Source organism: Fringilla coelebs (assembly GCF_963513975.1).
Source record: "Fringilla coelebs genome assembly, chromosome: 9".
NCBI lineage: Eukaryota > Metazoa > Chordata > Aves > Passeriformes > Fringillidae > Fringilla > Fringilla coelebs.
In genome coordinates, this window is record NC_140067.1 from 9,196,998 (window position 1) to 9,212,880 (window position 15,883).

Below are 15,883 nucleotides of genomic sequence, written 5' to 3' on the forward strand. Positions count from 1 at the left end.
ATAGCAGTAGATTACATTACCACTCTCAAACAAGGAAGGAAAAACTAGAGGAAAATATCTTTCCTTGTCCTTGCCCCAAAGCAATGCATACAAAGAACACAAAAATCTTACACAACATTCCAAATTGATGAATAAAGAAACTCTTTAGAGAGTTTCTGTAGAGCAAAATTTTGCTTACATGCTTTCAAACTAGTAAATTAATCTATCAGATCAAGTGGTTGAAGGACGGATTACATAGAACAGACTGCCATAATTTTAAGGACTCCACTTCCACTTTTCAAAAGAAAAAGTTTTACAGCCCTAAAGATGAAAGCATTAGTAAGCATGTAACACTTTGCTCACAGCGTGTGAAAAGGACTGCAAGCCTCTCTCCATTCATTTCTTTTCAAAGGCGATAAAGAACTTAATTTACTTTGGGCTTGTGGCTTTTGCCACAAGCTAAAAATCAGGTTCAAACAGCCAGCTGATTCCTGCAAAGCTTAGGGCTGAAGATAAAAACATCACATAATCTTGATTTGCTAGGCAAAGATTATTGCTATCACTCCCTACCAAAGGTACAGAAAAGTTTGCTCACATAACTTGAAATAGCAGGATATGAAGAAGAATGGCCAAAGCTTTTCTTGGCTATCAAGAGGCTCTGAATTTCTCAGCTCAGTCACTTACCAGACTTGCACAGAAAAAGCACTAAAAGAGTTCTGGTACTGGAATAAGTCTGTTCCTCTTGCCTGAAATCTCACATTGGGGTTATCACACTCAGCTGGATGGGAGAACCAGATTGTCACAGGGGATGCAGACAAAAGACAAGAAGCCAAATGTGCTTCTCAATTTGCCCGATCACTACATCCCCTGTTAAAAACGTGATCTGGTAATTTCAGAATACAGCTACATGGATCCTCCTACATGGCCCTCATTGCACAGGAAGAGTTCCAAGTAATTAAAGCAGGTTATAAAAGAACAAGCATTAAACCACTGCAAGGATTGTCAGAAGCTCTTTTGTTTAACCATTGTTCATTTAATGGTGCTGCAAGAGAGCAGCACAGGTCTTTAATCTCTAAAGGCAGGTGAATACTGCAAGTGTGGATTTGTGTTTTGCTTTGACTGCCAGGTGAAGCATCACACAGCCAGAGAGACTGATACATCAGCATCAGACCAATGCTGGGATAAAATTTCCCAAGCCCTGTTTTTATGGCCTATATTTAAGAAGTAACAGATCATGCAAAGGGCACTTCCATGCATGTAACTGTATTGTAATTAAATCAAACACAGACTGCCTCACAATCTCTATGACAAGCAAAAGCACTCAATTGTTACTGACAAATATTCAAGTCTGCAGGTCAAAATATGTTAAACTGTTAGCCAGGGGGTGGAGAATCTACACAAAAGTTTTCTATGAACAGGAAATCCATTAGTAAGAAAAATGAGAAACCTTTTTTATGTAGCCTAATGAGCATAACAACCCTAGGTCATCTGGAAGTGAATCCTAGCAAACTGTTGGAAGGAAGAATGAAAATTTAACTACAATAAACTGGCCAAGAATTCACTATTATTAGCCCGTCTTGTAAGGAATATAACCAATGAGCAATGTAACTTGAGAGTAACTTAATACTTTCTGAATTTTTTGAATGCACCAAAAATAGTCAACATTGAAAGCTGCATTTTCTATTTTTTAACACAGTACTGTTTGTCCTTTAAAAGATAAAAGCTTATTGTGTCAGGGCTGTGTGCATATCTGAGAAGCACTCTTTTTCTTCTCAGCCTTTCCTCATCACTTTATATAATCTGTGTGCATACCCTTAATGAAAGATAAATCTGATCCTGTCATTAGGCCTGCTCTAATATACTCTAAAATACACTGAAAATTAAAGGCCTGGACAACAGATCACAGACCAAATATCTATCTATATAAGTAGCAATTAGTGCAATGGAATCATAGTATTTATGCTTTAGTATTTAGCACTGAAATTTGCCTTAACTTTCTAGTCTGCCCATTACACATCGAGAGGAGAGGGCCAGCAGTTTACAAGGAAGCTGGGGTGAGCCCACATGTGACCAAAATTATGGGCTAAATAAGAATTTGCAACTAAGTTCCTTTTTAACTGTATCTGCTTAACTCATGTCCTTGCCAGCAACACCCTGAAAAATGTCAGAGACAGCAGAATCAAGGAAAATTACAGTAGATCAACATAGGCTCTTAGAGGCTATAATATATTGGTTTACAACATCAACAACAGAGAAAAGCTTTACAGAATGTATTGCATTATATAAAAGTGTCAGCAGAGCTCTACACTATTTTTCTCTGCAGTAGATTTATTTGAAGAACTTTGCAATAAATTCCTACAACAGTAAATATATAAACTGAACTTAGTGTCAATATTAAGTTTCCAAAATGACTGCAAAGCCAAGTGTTATTTGCCACAGTGATGTTTTGAACACATCATGCACACATTTACCATTCTGAATACCTGCAGCTTCCGCTGCACACTCATCTGCAGTTATACCACAGATGACAGAAAAGTTACAAACTCAAAACTTCATGTTTAAAAAAACCCAGCGTTAAAACCAAACAAACAAGAAAAATAAATGAATGTTCCCTAAAAGACCCAGTATCAGAAGCCCATACTATCAGATACACCCTTCTTTCTTGTTCTTCAATGAGATTTCTTTTCTTGTTAAGTCTTCAGGGGTTACATGGCATGTTTGATTAGAACAAATAAATTAGAAGATTTAATGTTTCATCACAAAAGTTAGTGTTGTTAACTTTGTTGTGAAGTGTCCCAGCTGCAGGATCACACGAAAAAGCTTCTTAAAAAGGAAAGGTAAATATTTATAACTGTGTGCATTATTAACCCCTTTCTGAGGCCTGTTGAGATACAAAATTGTTTTATTCCTAATGGAACCACAGTCTATAAGAGAAGGTAATTGATGATTTAATTATATCAGCTTGAATGTTTGGTCCTTACATGAAAACACAAATGGTTTAAACAAAGTATTCAACCCTACTTCAAGATCTCCCCAACAGCCAAAAGGGAAGAGTAATTCCTGAATTCAGCTAGTAAATGCCTAAAGCCAAATGAATTTCATCAAGGGAAGAAAAAGAAACAGAGCCTCTAAAGTCTATATCAGACTTCACAGAGGCTCAAAGAAACCACTATCAATCTATCAAGACTCCAAAGCCCACACCAGGCTCAGTAGCTGCACTCACAACAAAACCAGTCTGAACAGACACTGAGCATTAAAGGCCACATCATTCCTTTATCATTGCTCTTCTAGCATGAGTATTGCAAACATTAAAAGGCTGTATTGAACAGGGAAATTAACTCTTGGCCAGATAAAACAAAACAACTCTATCATTCATCATCCTTACTCATATGCTGTAAGGATTAAAAGAAATATGACCCCTACCAAAAAAGAGATTTGTAATAAAATTTCATTTTATAAGACATCAAAACACCTTCTCTCTGAAGATTTTCTTTCAATAGACTCAAAAGATGTGCCAAACATGTGATGAGTCCTAGCATCACTGACTAAGATTATTTAAGGTTCTCTTTAGCATCCTGTGTGTTATCAAATACTCATTTATCTTCTCTATTCTTGTCTATAAGGTTTTACATGGTTAAATAGAGGCGCATGTTTAGGTTTGCTGAAGACCCTAATCCACAGTATCAGCAAACCAAACTTTTCTTGTTTGTCAGTTCCTCACAGATTTATTCAGATATTTATTACACAGGAAACACGGAACTTAACCCCTCTTAGCACAACTAGGCTGTGAGTCAGACTAGAATGGGAACTGCTAATGGAGCCAGCAGCAGGAACAGCTGCACTTTCATCTGTGCAGGCAAAGAAACCTGTGATTTCTTACTGGCTATAAAAAGGAGACTTACCAGAGGATTCTGCAGGGCACCTTCATTCCCTGAGACTCTGATGGCTCACTTTAGAGCTTTCAGATCTCCAACTATATTGATTTTTGTGCACATGACATTGTCTCACTGTCTCGTTCACAGGGAAAGAACAAATCAACATAAAATACCTACCTATACCTGTGTAAACTCTGTTTAATGCCCAGTAAAATGTTACAAGCCAATGAATTTTTATTTGGAATGTAAACTCCCTGGTTCTTTAGGAACAGAGATGAACAAAACCTAATGGTAAGTTTTAAGTTAATTTAATTTACACGAACAAACAATTGCTTCATAGCAATAGAATCAGGAAGGAAGTTTAATCTGATTTTATACATTTCAGACAGGAACCTCCAGGTGAGTGGAAAAACCTAAGAGATGTTATCTGTATTAATATTTGATTCCTGGCCCAAAACAATACAGAGTTTTCTATGTTTAAGGCACAAATAAAATATATTTTAAATTAAAATAGTAGATGAAAATACAAAGTTTGACAAGTGAACAATAACAGTGTATTAAAATGTGTGTGCTGTATAAAATACTGATTTACTAATAATACCGTTCTAATCTTGAAAAAGCAATTTCCAAAGAAAAATGTTAAGGTTCATTAAGTTCGAAGTAAAATCTCTAATGAAAGTATCTATTGGTCCAGTATGAGATACTGCCCTTAAAAACATATCCCAAGACTTAGGAGGCCAGAGGAAAGAAATCCATACCCAACTGCTATTACAAGGCTTGTTTCAAATGAAGCGGCTTACAAAGAAAATTTTAAAAATAACTGAACTTTGGTAGAGAATCACTCAGGTGAGCTCAAGGGGATTTTCTAATCAGACACTGAATGGCTCCTTTGTCCTAGAGGTCATTGTGATTACAAGGAAGGAAATACAGAAGATGCTAAACCTGGACACAAAAATGAAGTTTGATTTTGTGTGCATCAGTGACAACATGGACATGGGTACAGCAGATTCACTGAGGCATATTCACCAGAAAATTAAGGTATTACTGTCATTTATTGAACTTAACTGGAAGTTGCTGGTTTATAGTGGTTTTTTGCTGTGTTGTAAGGAGTGTCCTATGCAGTGATTCTCTGCATAACTGAATTTGGTCTTCAAAAGAGCTGAATTTTATAAAGGTCATCTCACAAGGAACTCAAACACAAGGGAACACACACTTGAACACTAGTGCACACTCTTGAACACTTGTGCGCGCTCTCGCACATTCGCACATGCTCTCGCGCACTCGCTCACACTCGCGCACGCTCGAGCGCTCTCGAGCACACTCGCGCACTGTTGTAGGGCGTTGCAATTTCCTGTTTTAGACTTCCCAGTCCTTTCCCAGGTAGCAATACCTTCTCTGTGCCTCTCCCCTAGCCTGTTCCTAAGTGATGTCCATCAAGCTTAACATTCCAGCAAGGGGGTCGTGTGATTGGCTAACGCGCGCGCTGACACTTGCACGCGGCCGTCAACGCGCGCACCGTCGCTGACACTCGCGCGCTGACGACACTCGCACGGCCACTGACACTGGCACGCGGCCGTTAATGCGCGCGCAGCTGCTGACACGCGCGCGGTCGCTAACGCTCGCGCGCGGCTGCTGACACTCGCGTGCAGTCGCTGATGTGCACGCGGCCGTCAGTGCGCGCGGCCGTTGACACTCGCGCGCGGCCGTCGACGCGCACGGTCACTGGTGCGCGCGCGGTCTTTGACACTCGCACGCGGACGTCGACACGCGAGCGCGGCCGACAACGTGAGCGCGGCCGCTGATGCGCGCGCAGTTGCTGACGCTTGCGCGCAGTCGCTGGCACTCGCGCACGGTCGCTGATGCGCACGCGGCCACTGATGCACGAGGTCGCTGACACTCGCGCGCTGACGCTGACACTCGCACGGCCACTGACACTGGCACGCGGCCGTTAATGCGCGCGCAGCCGCTGACACGCGCGCAGTCGCTAACGCTCGCGCGCGGCCGCTGACACTCGCGTGCGGTCGCTGATGTGCACGCGGCCGTCAGCGCGCGCAGCCGTTGACACTGGCACACGGCCGTCGACGCACGCACAGTCGCTGAAACGTGCGCGGTCACTGGTGCGTGCGCGGTCTTTGACACTCGCACACAGACGTCGACACCCGCGCGCGGCCGACAACGCGAGCGCGGCCGCAGATGTGCGCACGATCACTGCCGCTTGCGCGCGGCTGTCAACGCACGCGGTCGCTGACACTCGCGCACGGTCACTGATGCGCACGCGGCCACTGATGCGCGAGGTCGCTGACACTCGCGCGCAGACGTCAACGCGCACGCGGACGTTGATGAGAACGCGCAGTCGCTGACACTCACACGGACGCTGATGCGCACGTGGCCGCTGACACTGGCGCTTGGACGTCGACGCGCGCGCGGTTGCTGATGCGCGTGCGGACGTAAACGCGAGCGCAGTCACGGATGCGCGCGCGGTCGCTGACACTCTCGCGCGGTTGTCAATGCCCGCGGTCGCGGATGCGCGCGAGGCCGCTGACACTCGTGCACGGCCGTCAACGCGGGCACGGTCACTGATGCGCGCGCAGCCGCTGACACTCACACGTGGACATCAACGCGCACGCGGCCGCTGATGCGCGCGCGGTCAGTGACACTCGCGTGCAGTCGCTCACTGCACACATAATTTTAGTCTTTAGCAAAACTGCCTTCTGAATGCTGCAGGCCAGCATTTGTTTACTTCTGTAACCTTTCTGTCCTGTCTCTTCCCTCCTGAAAGACAATCGGCTTTGAGAACTCTTCCGTCAAATCCCATAGGGGAAATTCAACAGGGATGGCAGGACCTACACAAGCTATTGCTGGTTTTCAATCCTGTTGTGCTAGCAGCTAACGTATCCAAGTGATAAACACACACAGTGTATATCCAGCCAATTTCCACAAGACAGCTCACAGTCACTGCAAGAAGTTAGGACCTGCTGAATGAGCCCCTTAGAAGCAAAAACTTCACTGAAAATCTGTCCTAAATGGATTGCTGGGTGTTTGGACAATGAGCAGACAGGAATGGAAGGTTCATTCTAGAAGTGCACTGAAAATCAGCTTCTTATTATAACTCTTGTTAAGTATTTTTAGCATTAGCTGAATTAGCTGATATGTCAAACACCTACAAGAGTTTCAGAACACAGCATGACTCAGTAAATGTCAAGACAAAAATTTGCCAAGTATCGATCAATTAACTAATCAACTTATTTTGGCGACAAACAGCTGAGAATGTTTATGGCGGATTACTTCTCACACCTTATAACAAAAGTCATTAGAGAAAATCTTTCTATATAGACAGCTCATGAAGACGTGGACCGAAACTAAATCAGAAATTACATTTCAAAAATTCTTTCACTCCCCAGAGCCCACCCTCAACAGTTCCATCTGCTTCTGGAAATTTAAACATGTATATGGAATGTTTTGAATTGCTGTCCTGCTTTTACATTCATAAAAATCCATACCAACTAAAAGGTTTTAAAACATGTTTTATTGATAGAAATGCTTACTATATGTATAACAAAAAGTGAAAATATTTATGATGCAACTCCAATAGCAAAGATCGTTTTTTTTCCTGGAAAGAAATACAGCATCATCCTGTTTTCCATGTACATAATAGACTCCATTAACACTAGACCAATTTCAAATAGTAAAAAAATTAAAAGCTAAACTTCCAAATTATTGCAAGACCAAGCCATCAGTCTTGAACCCTCTTCCCTCACTGCACTGTAATGTGTATTTATAACAGAACATTTGAAAATAACTTCTGACAGATTACTAGATTTGGGGTTCATGGACCCTAACTGTAAGTTAAGTAAAAAACTCACAAAAGACACAGCTTAGAGGAAGAGCAAATTTTAAAGTTCTAAATCTGGTTTCAAAGGTAATCTTTTGAGCACTCATGCTTCTTCCTTCAAAGAGCAGCATTTTCACCAGGCTTCGAACAGTACTACATCACTACACTACAAAAACACACTAACCACAGCACAGCATTATTTGATGTGGAAATGAAATCACTGAGACTCTATATGACCTGTCCATTTATCTATTGTGGTTCTTGAGGAACAAAGTCTTGCTGAGGGATAAAGCATTTTGGTTTAGTCTCAAATAGTTCACCAGCCCGGTGGTCTTCGCCACTTCGTTAGCTTCAGCTACTCAGCTTCCATACATAGGAATTAAATAAGACTTAGAAAAACTTTTATTTTAAATAAATGCCTATCATCATATCTACAATAATCTACTGCCTTTCTTATAGCACTAAAGCTATGTTGGCTTATGGCAGGCAGCATGGGTAATAAAAAACATCTATCAAAGCAAATTGAAGAACTGCCCCTTCTAAAGACTTAAGAACTACTTTGACAGGCAGGACAACATTTACAGTCTGGGCTGCCAGAAGGTAGGTGAGCTTGCTCAAGAAGTATGCTACTAGTTGTAAAGTCAATAACACATAGCCATTCCTCCAACAGAGTAACACTTGGATATACTACTTGGTTTCCCAAAGCATCTAGTCAGGAATATATCCAAAATCTTTGAATGCTTTGCAGCTGCCTAATCCAAGCCTTGGACAGCACCCCACTGTTATCCTCAAGTGCTCTGTAACAAACAGTAAGTAGCAGCAGCTTCCCCCTTAAGGCTAATAATTATTCTAAAGAAAAGCAGTGCCACACCAAACCCAAGCACTTCTGACAGAAGAATTCTTTTGGCTCCTTCACTTCTATTCTGCTTTTGGACAAGAAATGCAGTGTACTGCATCTTTCCACTGCCTGCTTAGCTATTCTAATATGTAAGATATGAAATTGATGTGGCTAATACAATACTTGCTCTTACTCTTCACTTGTGACAGGAAATCGAAATCTCACATGGGCGAGCTGAATCATCTAAGCTGCTGATGCAATGCCTACCTAGATATTGATCTACACAACAGAAATTTGTCCATTAATACTCAACTTTGAAAGAAGTGATGATTCCATTTTCTCAGGCCAGAGAAGTGCCATCAGCCCTCTGGTGCCACTTTGCTCTTACCCAACAAGCCCATTGCAGAATTGGTCACTTTACTCCACATCCCTTTTGTCTGCATCTGGATTTCTCTTTTGGTTCAATTCTGTTATTATCTAATAAACACATTACAGAATTGATCCCTTGATTCTATTCCCCTTTGCCTGCTTTTAGATGACTGTTTCCCTCAGTCACTTTTTCAGCACCCCATATTTTTAAACATTGGTATGAACACACATCTGATTCCTCCACAGCTACACCCTGACCTCTTGACTACCTTTATTTCTCCATAGAAAAGGGAATAAACTTCAGAAAATAAAGTCTGAGGACAAGTAAGAATGCCTGCTGGCCAGCCATTCACTCTGGACTCTGGTCAACCATATTAGAAGCTCCACAGGCTAGAATTGTGCTTTTCATTAAAAACAGCTTGCTTTTTTTTTTTTTTTTTTTTTTTTTTTTTTTTTTTTTTTTCTTTTTTTCTTTCTTCCTTCCATAAGAAAAAGAGCTAGTAGACAGAAACAAAAGAAGATGAGAAAAGGAAGTTTGAGGTCTGCAAACAGTAACTGAGTTTTTACTGGAAAGTTACAATCACAACTTGTAATTCAGGAGTCTTTACCAATGTCCTTAGGAAATTTCTTTAGCTCCTTTGACAAAACAGACATAGGTCAGAACCACCCTAAAATCAACCCTAAACAATTTCACAGAACAGGTGGTAATAAGCATTTATATAAACAGATGGTTCCTGAACTTCTAGAAGTTAGCAGCACTCCATCCCTCCTTTAATAAAAGGGGCAATGATGTTTACAGAATATATTTGGCTATGATTAAGCTATACTTGCTTTTATAGAATATGTAAGGTGAATAGTAAAATCTACACTAGATTGCAAATGCAATCTGCATGGCTAACAGTAAGTCCATTTGATTCAGTTTATGTGCTTGAATTTTGAAAATAAACCTTCATCTTCTTCAGATTAAGTTTCATCCCAGCCTGTAGGTCTTGATGTGAAGTTATAAAGAACAGCTCTGAGTGTTGTGAACTGTTACCCACAGGGTCCATGACTGGAAGAGCTGCAACAGAGCTGTGATCAGCACGCTGAGAGTCAGAGCTGTGGAGAAAACTGAGAAGCAAAGTGCCAACTGAACTCCAAAAACTTTATTCTTCACTTGTCAATCAAAAGGGAAGACTCATGGTAGAAATAACTAAAGAACACCAAACTGTTCTGCAGTCTACATACAGAGCTCATCAAAACAGGGGTAGTGCCTTTACTAGCACTGATATCACCTAGAGAGAAAAGAAAACAGTATATTTGAAGTACAGAAGTTCTAATTAGGAAAAAAGGAAGATCTCTTCAGTTTCCAGACTTGCCACGCAGCAAGGAAAGCATGGTAACAGCTTCTCTGCAGTTGTGGAGACAAAATACATCTGAGTAGCACTCTGGGGTTTGGCCAGTTTCTCCCTGCTGGTCACTGACTGCCTTCCAAAACATAACAGGGTGAGAAGTCAGTGGAAAAGATTCTTTGCTATTCCTTCCAAGAAAAAAAAAAAGAATCAAAATATAATGACAACATGAAAGGAGTAATAAGCTTTGTAACCTATTGTTTACAAGTAGTCTTGGACCAATTTGCATGATTTTACTCATAGATGGAGGAGAAATATCCACATATGCATAATGTTACAAAACCCCCTCTCATATGACACACCCAACTGTGGTAATGCAATACCTAAAATTGCAAAAAGACAAGTATCCAAAAGTAGTGAAGGAGGAAGCTTGTCTGCAATCACACTATTCCAGGCTGCCAGAGTGTTACCTGGGTTTGGCGAACACTCCAAGAAGAATCAAGAGGAAAACGCACCGAGTTCTAGAAGCAAAAAACTCAGCATCTTCTGTTCCAAGCAAAGCTCAATTTTACATTTCAAATACTTCTACATGGAAAAGAGATCAGATAGTAGAGAATTTTTACTGCCTGTGCTAGCACAAGCATATTCCACAGCTGAAAGTTGGCCATTAGACAAAACAAGCGTTGAAGTAAGATGTCGTTTAGCTTTCTAACGGCAGGAATAATTAAACATTGGCAGAGCTTTCAGCAGAGGTGACAAACACACCATGATCTAATGCTAAGATAAGATCAGTTTCTAAGAGAGATGTTTTAATTTATCTTTCAGGAAAGTTCCACAGACAGCACACTGGATAACCTCAGTGTTCCATTTTGGTTTTGGGACAGAAAGATCTCTAATGTTTCAAAGACAGGTTGGGGGGCGATGGGGGGAAGGAATATTTTTGTTACTCTCAAAAAGTTTGTAGCACTACAGTTCCTAGAGACAGTTATTGTTAAATGATTGATTATAAGTCAGTTAGCTTGCAAAAAGCTCAGGAAACATTTTGTATCCAAGTAGAAATTGGTGTCACACCTGGCCACCCACAGCAAGAGTGGGAAGCTTGTCCGAAGTGACGGGGTCTGTTTCTGTTCCCTCACCTGGTCACATATGCAAGCAAGCACCCTTGGGTTGCACTCCCTAGTTCCCTACATGCCTTTAGAGCAGAAAATGTCATTCAGTGATGTTCAATGCTCAGTATTCTCTATTTTGACTCTCTCTCAACCTCCATCCCACTGGACCTGTGACAATACTTCAGTTTTCCTTACATCTGTTTATCATCCCTCTGCTTTTAGAGGAAGACAGCATTTGAATTTGATAGGGACACATTAGCTCCCACTGCTCATGATAAAAAATAGCAGACATTCCACACAGACAAGTAAAAGCAAGCACCATGCATTTGCCCCATTCCAATGTTCTCCTAGATTTTAGCTGATTTCGGGTGTTTTCCTCAGGTGGATCCAGCCTACCTAATAAATAATTTTAACTCAATCTCCTCCTTTGCATCTATTACATCCCTTGTGGGAAAAAAAAAATACATGTATTACCTTGAGCATGAAGACCCACCTCTTGCAAAGCCTGAGTCATCACTTGATACCAGAGGACACAGAAAGTTGCTGTTTGCTACCAACCCCCTGTAGACCAACCACGGTCTTGTATAATTCCATCACAACCTCTACAGCCATCACCTCTAGAAACAGAAGAATCCTTTCTATGAGGACTTTGTCTTCTACCTGAAGAAAAAAATGCTAATAAAAGCAATTCTAACAAATATTGGCTATGATCCATGTCAAATCTTTCACTGTAAATATCACTAAAATTAATTATGTCAGCATGATATGGAAACAGCCTAGTGCTTGAAATGTGCCTCTGGATGAGGGTGACTGTCATTCATGAACAACAATCACTTTCATTTCAACTGGTCATTTTTCTCCTTCAGTGCAGTCAGCAATCATACAATGATTAAGCTGATCCTCTACTGAAATCCAAGTGTGCTGTGTTTGACAAAGATGCCCTCACTCAATGAGACTAAAATGTCACGGAGTAAGAAGGACAATTCAGTCATGAATTAATGACTGATGAACAGGAAGTAAGTTGGAGCAACTTACTTAAGTTGGCCTTTTTCCCAAAAAAGAAGGATCACCACTGGAGTCTCACAAGGATCTCTTCTGGGATCAACACCTTGCATATTTTAAGACAAAATCTAGCCAAGAAGCTTGACACTTATGACACAGAGTTTGCTGACAATGCTTAAAGTTATTGAAGATTGCAAAAGCATTGACTCAAGATCTGAAGAAGAATTTAATGACACTGCTTAAGTGGGCTGGTAAAATAGCAGGTAAATGTAAAATTATGCATAGTATTAAAAAAATATGTACACAATCAGAAATTCTGAACTAATTATTACCACTTAAAAGAGTGACTGGAGTTATCATAGTTCCACAGCAGTGCCAACTCAATGCTTAAAGATTGTCTAGAAAAAGCATGCAGAAGATTAAAGAATGAAATCTAATATGCCATGTAAGTTGACTGGGTGGCATATGCTGAAATACTGTAGCTGGTCCTGGTTATTGTAACCCAACCCTGTTCCTTGGATTCCTGCATCACTGTCTCCACTCAGAAACATACCTGCAAAAGGTGCAAAGAAGACAGCAAGGACAATGAAAGGGGTAGAGTAACTTCTTTCTGAAATGCCTCTGGAAAAGTCACAAGCAAGGGAAGGTAAATAGAAGAAAAAGTCATCAACCCATAAGGCACACAATAACATGGATTCTCCTTTCCACTGCCTCTTCCAATACAAGAAGGAACAAGCAAGGTATGAAACCAAGCAGGCAGAAAGTTTAAAAGCAAACAAAAATAAGTGTTTTTTCCACACAAAATGTGTTTAAGCCCTACAACTCAGCCACAGGATGTTGTGGATGCTACAAGCATACATGGCTTCAAACACTAATTGGACAAATTCATAGAAGAAAAAACCCACTGGGGGCTCTAAAAACAAATATCACCTCTGGTTCAGGAAACCTATGAGCCACAAATTACTGGAGGCTGGGAGAGGCATTTCCTCAATATACACTGCACTCTTCTCCAAGCATCTGTTCTTGGCAGCTGGGAGAGGCAGGATACTGGGCGAGAGGGATCTTTAATGTGCCCAAGTACAGTCATTCTTAATTCTTGCATAACACACGAGAAAGCACAAACATTAATCGTGTGCACGTCGGAACTACAAGCAGAGCAAAGGACCAGATTTTCAAAGGCCTTAAGGTCAGTACAGTGATTAACTGCTGCAGTCACAGTTTGATAAGGATTTTTTTCAACACTGGAGTAGTTCAGCCTCTCCCAGCCACAAACTTGTGCAAATGTATGGCAAACAAAGAGATCTGAATTCCATCCAGAATGGTTTGCTGCAGCTGTGCACACTGTTGCACTGGCACTGCTGAGGGCACATTACTTGGGAACAACTGGGCTACTTATATCAGAAGGGCCCCAAAGGAAATACTTGTCAAGCTACAAGCTGGATCTGTGAAAATGGAGTATCTCGATGTCTTTTGCATCTCAGAGGGCCTTTTTTACCACACACACAGTACCAACTACCAACATTTAAATAAACGCTGAATTATTGATATTAAAGACAGAAATGCTGTTTGTCACATTTGTCCAACACACCCATTTATTTGCAGCTGTTTGCCACACTTACAAAACCTTAAATGAAAGGCAGAAGGGGAGAGGGAATGAGAGCTTCTCCGTAGAAGTTTGGGGAGTATCTCACACACGGTTGAGTAGGAGCTTTCTTAACTTTAGCTGAAAAATTCCTCCTCCAACACACCGAATACCTGCCAGCACACAAAGATCTGTTCTTACAAGTCACTTCAGGTCCTAGTCAGAGTGCCCAAGTTAAACACAAATTGGCACTATTTCCCATTAAAAAGCCTGGTGCATCTCAAAAACTGACACTTCTGAATTTGCAGCCTTTCCTGGTTTGCAGCACTGGGGTTGTTTCAGTGAAACTGCCCAAGTGTTCAATACAACATTCAAGACATAGCATGTTCTGTGTTTACCATTTGTAAGTTTCATTCACACCACCAAGAATGGAAATCATTTCCTTCAATTTCCATGTCAATATCAAAAACAATACGTCAAAACAGTACAAACAAACACCTTGCTGCTGTATTTGGTTGCTCTACAAATTTGCCCATTTCACAGACAGCTGGGAGGATACCAGGTGACCTCTTCTGATTTTAGATTTTTTTCCCCGAATGAAGACTATAGCATTTCTTAGTTGTTTCAGGAGAGAATAAACATCAAAAGCAGCAGCCCCTCTTAACCACCTGGCTTAACAAAGCGCTAGAGAATAAAATAATAGAGTTCTCCTCTTCAAGGGCCCAGTCTGATAAATCTGTATTCAAGAGATATCCACTAGTCAAAGCCAAAATCCAAGGCTCCCATATTTGAAGGCAGTGTAACGCAGCTTTTCTAGGAAAAAAACCTAAGAAATTATTTTTTAAACAGCATAAACCTGTGCATCTGCAACAATGATGTAAACTTAAAACACCTTTTTGACAAAGACCCTAGGTTTTCTCTTTGCTCTAAAAAATGGCAAAACATGGCAACGAATTACTGCATCCCAGGAATCTCCACACTTGTGATACTTTCTCCTTCTCTCCAAATAAACAAAAAAATAGCATTAGTTGTCACCTACATTTTTCCACTGCGAAGTGTCATCTCCCATTTTTATCTCTTGTAAAACTAGGACTACCAAAGTGCTGATGATCCTAAACTTGATTTAGTATCTCTTTGGTCTCTTGTCCCTGTAATCCTAAACACCAATCAGTAGATCCTGTTTTTGTGGGTATGAAAGACATGAAAGTGGACATACTGAACTTACACACTCCCACACGTAACAAGCCTATGCATTTTCAAGTCTCTGCAAAGGTACGGTATGTTTCCTAAACAAACCACTTCTGGAATTAAGACCTAAAATGCTGGAAAATGCAACATTATTCTCATCGCGATTAGGAGTGACCCACAGAGGGTTACTAGAAAGATGTACTCTGCGATTAGTAACACCAGCCAGCACACAGCACACACCCGACTCCACTGCATCCTCCCCCGCCTTCCGCGGCACGCGGGCAGACTCCCGGCACCGCGGCTCCCGCAGCACTCACTCACTCACTCACTCACTCACTCACTCACGCCACGCCGTCAGCACCGACACGGCCACGCCGCCGCTCCCACCCTTGGCTCTTCTGGGGGCATCTACCTGCGGGAGCGCACGGAGCACGCGAGGATGCTCGGAGGCTGCCGCCGCACCGGGCGCCGCCGCTCCCGCCCCGCGCCCCCCGCCGCTCTCCCCCGCCGGAGCGCCGCGGTCCCGGCCCGGGGCGGCCGCGGACCGGCCCCGCCACGCGGGGCGCGTCTCCATAACAACGGCGACCCCCGCCCCGCGCCCCGGCTTTACCCGTTCCGCCGCCCCCGCGGCCCGGGCATCCTCCGGCTCCTTCCTGCCGCCGCCCCCCAGCAGGGCGGCTCTGCGCTCCGCCGCGGTGCCGGACACCGCCCGCCCGGGCTCCCTCCGCGCCGGCGGCGGCGGCGCCGCTTTGTCCCCCCGAGAGCGGCCCTTCCTCAT

The 15,883-nt window shown here is 42.2% G+C and overlaps 1 protein-coding gene across 2 annotated transcripts in view; it reads right to left on the bottom strand.

Annotated features, from left to right (window-relative positions):
- The window catches only part of MAST2 (microtubule associated serine/threonine kinase 2), a gene marked incomplete at its 5' end in the record, with an annotated part of 183,327 nt that extends 167,444 nt beyond the window's left edge, over positions 1-15,883 (bottom strand). For both annotated transcript variants that reach the window (XM_084211459.1, XM_084211458.1), the window contains one exon: positions 15,716-15,883. In XM_084211459.1, coding sequence (XP_084067585.1) covers positions 15,716-15,883 — 168 coding nt within the window. The remainder of the gene's footprint in view (positions 1-15,715) is intronic.